This window comes from Pteropus vampyrus, unplaced genomic scaffold, assembly GCF_000151845.1.
Source record: "Pteropus vampyrus isolate Shadow unplaced genomic scaffold, Pvam_2.0 Scaffold642, whole genome shotgun sequence".
NCBI classification, from domain to species: Eukaryota; Metazoa; Chordata; class Mammalia; order Chiroptera; family Pteropodidae; genus Pteropus; species Pteropus vampyrus.
Window position 1 is genome coordinate 282,432 of NW_011889423.1, and position 9,227 is coordinate 291,658.

At 39.7% G+C, this 9,227-nt stretch overlaps 2 protein-coding genes across 2 annotated transcripts; both read right to left on the reverse strand.

Moving 5' to 3' along the window:
* Positions 1-3,318: 3,318 nt before the first annotated feature.
* On the reverse strand, positions 3,319-3,909 carry RNASE11 (ribonuclease A family member 11 (inactive)). The gene has a single exon (XM_011385031.1). The coding sequence runs from the start codon at positions 3,907-3,909 to the stop codon at positions 3,319-3,321; it is 591 nt and encodes a 196-aa protein (XP_011383333.1).
* A 4,148-nt stretch (positions 3,910-8,057) lies between these two features.
* RNASE12 (ribonuclease A family member 12 (inactive)) lies at positions 8,058-9,023 on the reverse strand. Its single transcript, XM_011385028.2, has 2 exons — positions 8,990-9,023; positions 8,058-8,533 (listed from the first exon to the last, which is right to left on the reverse strand). The coding sequence occupies exons 1-2, from the start codon at positions 9,021-9,023 to the stop codon at positions 8,058-8,060; spliced, it is 510 nt and encodes a 169-aa protein (XP_011383330.2).
* Positions 9,024-9,227: the final 204 nt, after the last annotated feature.

Sequence of the window (9,227 nt, forward strand, 5' to 3'; positions counted from 1 at the left end):
TATAAAAATCCTGCCTTGATAGTTCTGGAACACTGTGTAGGGGGTAGATGCTCTTTCAGTTAAATTGACTTATTTTGCCTCAGTGCTATCCCTGAACGCTCTGAATAAAAAGCAGCAAACTTTTTATTTTTATTTTTTTCCTAATTGGGACTAGAACGAGACATTCTTTAACTAGAAAGATAAGTAGTCCAAGTTGACAAGATAATTGTGTTCCTCAGTTATTCAGGCATGTGGCTTCCCTCTCTTTTGCCGTTCAGGTCATTCCTAGGACATTATCTTCATCTACATGATTAAATCACACTCATGTACATTTTGGGAATCTAGCTGTTGGGAAGAAAAAAATCACAGGTGAGGCTGGTCCAATGTCGTAAGACCTGGACCTAGAAGTGGCACATATCACTTCTGCTCAGAGAGCCTGGGAAAGAACGTCTGGCTGGGCAGCCCTGCACCTCACTGTACCTCTTTGTCTTGAGAGCAAATAGGGTGGTTTCGGGTGAGCCACCTGAAAGCTTCACCACAGTGATCCAGATGCATATCTAAGTCTGAGAACACACATCTAATCCAACTTTTACATTGTGTAGATAAGGAAATTGAATTCCAGTGGTGTGAAATTACTTTTTAGTCATTTTACTGACATGATGAGTCAGTAAAACATATGAGGATTTACCTATGATGTTGCAAAGTCTCCCTCTTTACTTTAGCATCATTCTGGGCACTTGAGGCCAGGAACTTGTTTCACTTCAGGATTGTTAGTTAAAGAAACTAAGTGCCCTTCATGTTGAGAAAATAAAGGGAATGATTAGAGATAAGAAGGGCCCTTCTCTTATGCTAAATAACCCCTCTCAGTATCCCTTTCTCACACCTCTCTAACACTTCATTCCAATTTTCTTTCTCAGCCCAACTCTCCCTTCCGTGACCCTTGTGATCAGATTGGTCTCTTTTATTACCTCATTTCATTCCCTCTAATATTTCCTTTCAGCTACAGGGATATGACACATATCTGCCCCTCAGTTATTTTTCTAAGAAGTACAAGAGAAAAGTAGAAGTGGAGCTTGTGAGATTGAATGGGCTAAAATGATAGAGTGAGAAAGGGAGGAGGAAGGGCATCAAGATCGGCCTACCATAGGAGTGAAGATAAGGATACAAGTTCTGTGAACTGTGAAGAGAGCAGCCTCAAAACAACACAGACTGGGTAGGTGCTGGAGACAGGCTAGGAAAGAAGAGAATGGAGTATTAGTGGCCTTGAGAGCCACAATGAAAAATGTACAGGTAAAGCTATGAGAAAAAGGAGCCTTCTGTAGTTTGGGAACAGAAAAAGAACATTACGAAAACTTAATGTTTTAAAATTGGAAATCCCCTGCCTATTGTCATCATGAGGGACCTTAAGATGCACATTATGTCAAAGGGGTGACAGGGACTTGAGGGTAAGAAGTCCTAGCATTCAGGAACCCTGCCTTTCTATGACACCTCCACATTCAACATCTTTCAGACTTCATAGTATGATGGTTACACAGATCCTGGGAGATCAGGGTACCAAAGGCTTGGAACCCAGACTTCTGATTTCTTCAGAGAGCAGAAAGATTTGATCTTAATTGAGACTCTTTAGAGGATATGTCTGGCCTAGAAAGAGGTATCCTGGGTCTTTGTTATTCTGTCCTGCTAAAGGAAGAAACCTTTACTAAATTCTGAACTAAGCTGGATTTGCTTCTTACATATTACCAAAAAACTCTTCCAGAGCCTGAATAGTTATTTTCTTTGGGGCTGACATGACTATCACCCAGAGCTGGACTTGACAGAGGATTATACTGTGGAAAAGAAGTTACTCAAATTTGAACCAAGAGATTAGACTGCTCTGCCATGAATAGAACACCCACCGCTACCACCATGTCCGGTGAGGGGGTGGTAGCACCAGCCTCACCACAGGGAACTCTCTTTAGAATGGAACCCAAAGAGCACCTCTCCCTTCTGGGACCCTGGGTTCAACTCCTACAGAGAAGAGAACTTTTGGCCCCAGGCATTTCCTTCTATCACTTTCTGCTACAGCTGCCGAAAGCAAATTGAGTGCTTATCGCATACCTATTTTGCCAAGCCCATAGTGATCATTTAAGCAGCCACCACACTGACAAGGAAAACCCAGCTAAAAGGTACAAAAATATCTACCCTAATGCTGCATATTGGTTGATTGTCAGAGTTTTGTAGTTTCGATATAATGAGAATTCTGCACCAAATTGAAAAACATCGGGAAAATTGATATATGAAGAGCGATATACAACAAAAAAAGTATTTCAGTGATGTGACATTCATTTACATGCCTTCATTTAAAATTAGGACATTAAAAATGAGTGGTCTCAGGATAGAGGGGCGATGTAAGATGAGAAAACAAGAATACATAGGTCCTCATTAATGAAGACGATAACTGCCCATGCTTTCTGTAGAGCTTTGAACCATAAAGATTTACAAATAAATAATTGGTAATAAAAAAAAGTTCACTACAACATCAGAAAATAAGGTTGAAGACTAATTTTGCCTGACATTTGGCATAAACTTCCTATTTTCTATTTCTATCTCCTTTATTCCTCCATGGCTTGCCATTCCTCTCCCCCAGGGAATCAAGACTATGCTCGAGTAGAGATTGCAATAAGCATTTTATTTCTTCCTTCTTGGCAATCTGTGACATAGATAGGAATAAGGATAGAGAAATGAAGGTTACATAGGGCTGGAGCTTTTGAATGAGGGCAGCAGCTAAGGCAAAATATCTTTTTCCTCTGGCATCTTCTGGAGGACAAGCAGGCTTCTGGTTGCATAGGAGAGTGCTCACATTCGAGTGCACACATTAATGCACACATTAATGCACACATTTCTTTGAAGAGAAGCAGTGATAATAATATCCCCTATGCCCATTTACTATTCCTTTGAATAATTTTGTGGCAGTACAATTAATTTTCAGTTATCTATATTGGTTTTGGGCCTTGTCACCTTAATTCTGTCAAGTTGAGTGAACTCTACTTCTTGGCTTTATAGCCGATCTAAGATGGAATTTAGTTTGGTTCACAGAAAGTGTGTGTGTGTGTGTGTGTGTGTATGTGTGTGAAAGAGAGAGAGAGAGAGAGAGAGAGAGAGAGAAATCTGCATTCCAAGATCATTTATAAATTTTAATCAAGTTATCCACAATTTTGGATTTTTCATTCCTCCAGTTAGCATAAATAGTCAAGAGTTTACTATAGTGCTGAAAGGGTATATGTGGATAATAGAAAGCAATAAACAATAATGATAATGACTATGTCTTTCTTTAGATCGTAGTCTCACAGTCTGTGGGATTTACAAGTTAGAGCCACTAACTAACAAACTCATCAGAGAATGACCTGTTAACACTGCTAGTATTTTCTTTAGTGATGTAACACTGTGGTACTGGCACTTGGGGAATCCTTTGCCCATAGTAAGCATAGTAGTCTCCGGTCCTGGGCTGTCAGAACAGTTCATGCCAAGATTTTCTCCACACTTGTAGCTGTGGGCCTTGGGGACCCCGCGGATCACTTCCATGGAGCCAAGAATAAAGTTATTGCTTAACATGCATGACCCATTAACTTCTGAAACTGTTCTCCAGTCCACTGTGTTATTGCAATACTCTTTGTCATTACTTGGACTGTTTCTCTTAGGGAATCCATACTGTAATCTTCCGAATGTCAATAATGAGGAAGACATAATGTCCCTGGACATGCTAAGGCCGAAATCATGACATAACAGAGTCAAGTTCGTTAATACCTCAATGGTCTGTTTTTCTTGGTTATTTTTTGCCATGTCATATTGCATCTCTTCCTCTGAAAATTTTTCTTTAGTCGTCTCCATTTTGCTTCCTGAAGATCCTACAAGAATCAACCCCAGGCCAAGTAGCAGCAGAGAGGTCTCCATCTCAGACTTAGGGTAATCTGTTCTGCAGTAAAAATAAAAAGTAAAATATAAAAATAAGGAGATAACTCTCTTTTCCTTATAACAATTCCCAGGATAGACCCGACCATGTAACTTAAGACTCTGACATCTGTTAATGGCAGTATGATGCAGTGAAAAGACAATCAGCTATGGAGTCTGAAGGACCATCTTCAAATCCCTGCTTATCCACTAACAAACAATTTACTCTACCTCGTCTAACCTCAGTTTCCCCATGTGAAAAAAAAAAGGGGGGGAAATGTGAGAATTATATAGGATTTTCCTTCCTTTACTCCTTGTCTACGATCTCATTGGAAGGATCTGTAATCTTCCTAGAATCTCACCCAACATATTTCTCATTATTGCTATATCTTCTACAGACTCACACAGTACCTAGCACATGGCAGCCACTTGAAAAAAACCACAATGTTATTTTCCCCTTCTCTCATTCTTTTCCCCCAATTGATTCCCAGTAATGGGATATCTGTCTTTACCGGTTCCTTTGGCAAGTTGATCCTGTAGAGAAAGCTTCCAGCTTGTTGCAGGGCAAGAAGTAAAATTGTATTTGTTTCCTGTGAGTTTCTGTTATTGGGCCTAAGTGAGAGAAGGAGGGGCAAAAAGGAGGTAGGTTGACTTGTATGAGATCAGAGGAGACAACGTGGAACAAGGTTGCTCAGAGAAATGAACAAAATGTCCATTTAGCTGTCAGAATCCCAGTGACCTAGGCAGCACCAAGTGCTTCCTCTTCTGTGAAATATTCCTTGTCTATTTGTACTTTAACTCAAAATGCTTTTTATTTTGCTTCTTTGAAATCCTGCAGCATAGATTTTACTGCACTTCATTTTATATCTTTTTTTTTTTTTATTTAGTTGATACATGTTAGTCTTTTCTCCTTTTATTAAGGCTAAAAATTCCTTGAGTCTGGAACATAATTTCTGCTTCTTTTTATTCTGTACAGAATCAAGCACTGAACTGTGTATATTACTAGTTTCTCAACAAGTTTGTTTTAACAACATTAGTATGGCTTAACTAGTGTAGAAAATCCTAAACTTGAGGTCAATGCTGGAAAATTCATGAGACAATTTTTTCTCTTACTCGAGAAAGATCTCGTTTTTTCCTCTTTTTTCTCTCCCACCTCTAAAAGCTTCCTTCCCTTGTACTTATATCTCCTGCATTATCACACTTATTTACCTTCTAATCACCATTCCTTGCCCCTCTAATTCCTTTAATACACATCTTTTCTAGAAACACCACTTGCAATGACACTACTTCAGAAACCTTGAAATATTCCTCATCGCCTACACAAGGTAATCTAATCCCCTGAGGCCACTTAGTCAAGGCTCTACTTGATCTAATATCAACCTGATTTTCAGGGTTTATTTACCATTATTTTGGTATGCAAACCTGCTCTAGTCAAATAAGTGTGACCCCCTCTTTCTGAATTAGCCCTATTCCATCTCTCCATTTTTGCTCCTTTCTTGAATGCCTATTCTTTTTTGCCTCTTGAAATCCTTCAAAGCCCAATTCAGATCCTATCCTTTCATTGACACATTTTCTCAGTTACTTAAGTCTCTCAAATCCATTCCTCATTTCTCTAAACTTCTTATCACACTCACTTCTTATACTGCTCATTTGACATCAGTATACATGAACTTGTATTTTTAAAATTATATTTAATTTTAAAATGTCCTGTGTTAAAATTAGACCAAGGACCCAGCACTAAGAATATATAAGCCTAAATAATTGGATTGCTTGATTATCAATAGATTATTAAGAATTAAATAAATATGTTCATGTGTGTGCCTTGAGCATAGTCTTGGTATGGGTCGAAGGGAGGAGGAAAGGATTTAATTGTTTCCTAAATATCCTCGCCATCAACATCAATAGTGAGGTGATAATAAGAAAACAGAAAGACAATAAGGAGAAAAATAAACAAGAAGAGTAGTGCAGATATTCCCAGTTTTTCTGAAACATGTATTTCAAGTGGGCAGAATTTGTAGCTACCTAGGTTTGATTTGGGCTGCTAGGTGCCCGTTAAAAGAAAAACAAACAAACCCAAACTACAAATGTCAAAAACATCACAATTCATTTGAATTGGGCTTTGATCACTATTGAATGAAAATACTCTGAGGACAGATTCCACTGGACAGTCTCAATTACCTACTGACACTTCATTGGGAATGCATTTATCTGTAAGATTTTGCTTTTAATTAGAAGGAGGGAGGTCAGGTGAGGAAGGGAAGAAAAGTTGTTGGGTAGGAAAGAAAGGACAATAAAGCCTAGAGAGAGGAGTAGGAAAAATAATAAGAATTCAGAACATAGAAACACATTTCGGCTACTTTAAAGTTTCACCCAAGAAATGATGCTGCTACCAGGACCCAACAAGTCATGTCCTAGGAACCACCTGTTTCTGCTTAGCATCTATTCGGATGCTGAGGGCTCTGATCCCTTGGTGACATTCAAACTTAAAGAAGACAACAGTGACATTGGGATTCTCACAGAGAAATAGATAATGAAACTCAATTGTGAAAAGGCCACCCCAGATGGGTGAGCCTTGCCCACTTTTCAAGATTGAAAAATGTCACCCTTCTCCTTCCTTAAATCTAATAAATCAATTAGAACTTGATACTTACAAAAGACGAAGTTAACAACTAGCATAGGTGTACCTCCTTTTTTTGATCTGACCTTGAATTAAGTACAAATAAAGAATGCAATAGCTGAAGTCTCTCAACTGAAAAGATCAGAACAGAAAGGGCCCTTTGAAGCCCATACATCACCAGTGCCTGCTCAAGCTCACTGTATGAATTTCTGGCTCTCACTTGCAGGATTAAAATGTCATAGCTCAGAATTAGTGACCCCATAATCTGGCATTCCTTATTTCTTATTGCTCCCCAGTACTAACAACCCTTCCCTCCTACAAGGCCCATGTCTATACTACTAAGAAAGAGAACTGTGGCATAATTGGCCTGGAAAGAACCTCAAAGATTATCTATTTCAAGCTCTCACTTTACAGGTGTGAAAACTAAGGCTCTGAGAGGAACAGGACTTGATCAGAGTCCCAGAATTAGGAGCCTCTCTTTCTCTTTCTTGTCTTCCTTTGCCCTCTATCTCTAAAGATTCTCTGCCCATAGTCGAACGTGAAAGAACTAAATGACTAGTTCAATTGTAAGAACTAAAAGGGGAAAAGAGTTAGTTGTCTGGGGCAAAGTCTCTTCTGTTTCTTCTGGGAATACAAAGAGGAGGTACACTGAACTCTGAGAGTCTCAATCTCTCTCTCTGGGAAATCCTTGTCTGTTTCTCTCCAGTCTTCCAGGAAAATGGTTTCTGACCAGTCAGATTCCATTCAATCTCCTTTTCTCTTTCTTTCAAGGTGCAGAGGGAGCTGCTGAACAGGAACAAATGCAGCTTGAGTTATATATCACCTTTAGAGAAAAACCTAAAATATGACCCCAATTGCCTCTATACCTAGGGCCAGGTCTGGGGTTAGGGTGAAATGAATGGGGTACTTCCTCCAGGTACAAAATTCAAGGGGGTACCAAAAAGCCCAGTAATCAAGATAAATATTAATTTAATGCAACATTTAAAAGCAGATTTAATTCAAAACAATCCCTTATGAACAAATATTAAAATTTTAAATAACAACATCTGACCACAGCTCATGTAACTCGTCTCATCCTAAATTCAACCCTTGATTTAAAAGTCAGGTATTTTGCTCACCAGGGCTTTTTGCAATAACTTTGCTGTTTTGAAAATATTATTAATCTAGATTACTAGGGGTTTTTTGGTGCCTCTAAAATTTTGCACGTGAAGTGAGTGCCTCACTCACCTTATTCTAATCCCAGTCCTGTGTAGGATTCACTCTTGGCTCTCATCAAATGACCCAAAGAAAAGGGGCAATAAATCGAAACACATGCATAGTTTATGGTTTAATTTAATAGAACTTTTTTTTATTGAAGTAGGGCAAAAAGATTCCAGCTCAGAAATACTGGAAGGATAGATGAATTACCAATGGCTACCCATGTCACTCAGAGCATTACCCCATGTCCACAGTTCAGGTGTGCATCAGGGAGAACAAGCACCAGTGCCCCTGAGAGAGAGGACAGAGGATCTCAGATGCAGGTGCTGGTCTCAAGTTATGCAATATATCTCTGAACATTAATTGGCCCCATGGCATCACAACCGACAAGAATAAACCCCTCCGTGGGGGAAACGTGGTACCTGCAGGAAGGATATCTGATACCTTCAATGAGTTTACAGACTGTCATTTTGAACTTTGTCTCACTCTGGAAGCACAAAATGGTGGAATGATTTGGGCAAGCCATTTTTTGGGGAGAAGTGCAAACACTATTGATTTTTCGAGGCCTCTCGTGGATGAAGACATGCTCCTTTTTGCAGGTGTTGTCAGGTCCCTTGATGATTCTTTGTAAGATCATGTGGTTGCAGTACCTTACAGGAAAGTCACTCCGAGGGTAGTCCACATGCAAGTGCTCCATGGTTGACACCATTGTTTCCTCATATAACTCATTTTCCCAGAATAGAAATATCAGGAAAATCATCACCATTATTATCATCAGGGGTATGAGTCCCTTTACATCTTTTGCTTTAATTCCTATAGAGTAAAAGAAGACAGAAGGTAGCAGAGGGTAATCGAGTCCTCCAGCCCCATCCCCTAACTTTGCTCCTCCACCATGCTGACTCTGTAAGAAACAGCTGGAGGAGGAGCTCTTCAAGAAAGCCCTTTCTGACCATTTCAGCTCTCAGTTCCTTAGTTATTCTCATTTTCTTTTGCTTCCATAAGCTCCTTGATAGCAAGTATCTGATCTCCTAGTTCTCCTGAATCTGTCAGAGTTCTTAACACAGAGCTGAACATACAGAGGTGTTAAAAAGTACCCATGGCTGATTGTTTTATTCCTATTGCTGAATGCCTTCCTTCCCATAATCGTCTCAACCCTGATTCTGCCCAATTGCACATGCCTTTAGCACTGTTTTCTAATCTGTTCTTTTCAATTTTTTCCCAATCTCTCCTTCTGTCGATTCTATTTGGCTCTGTGCTAGCTCCTCTTACCTTTCCTTTTTGCTGCAGCTCTCACAAGTATCATATCCTTGTGATCATGGGTCTGAGAAAGTCCTTTGTGTCTCACTGTTTGCCTGACAATAACTCATAGGGAGCCAGTTGACTGTGGGGAGGGCCAGAGTGGAAAGAGCAGAAAGGGAGGGGCTTGTAGGGGAGTGTGCTTTGGTGCCACTGAGAAGGTAGAGACAGACTTTACTTTCAGAGAGAGAGTTGGGTAAGGTTCTGAATG

Excerpts from the sequence above, each read along its gene's own strand:
- RNASE11 (XM_011385031.1), bottom strand. The coding sequence starts at position 3,909 with ATGGAGACCTCTCTGCTGCTACTTGGCCTGGGGTTGATTCTTGTAGGA.
- RNASE12 (XM_011385028.2), bottom strand. The coding sequence starts at position 9,023 with ATGATACTTGTGAGAGCTGCAGCAAAAAGGAAAG. Across the intron at positions 8,534-8,989 it reads AGCTGCAGCAAAAAGGAAAG|GAATTAAAGCAAAAGATGTA; the intron begins GTAAGAGGAGCT and ends TTTACTCTATAG.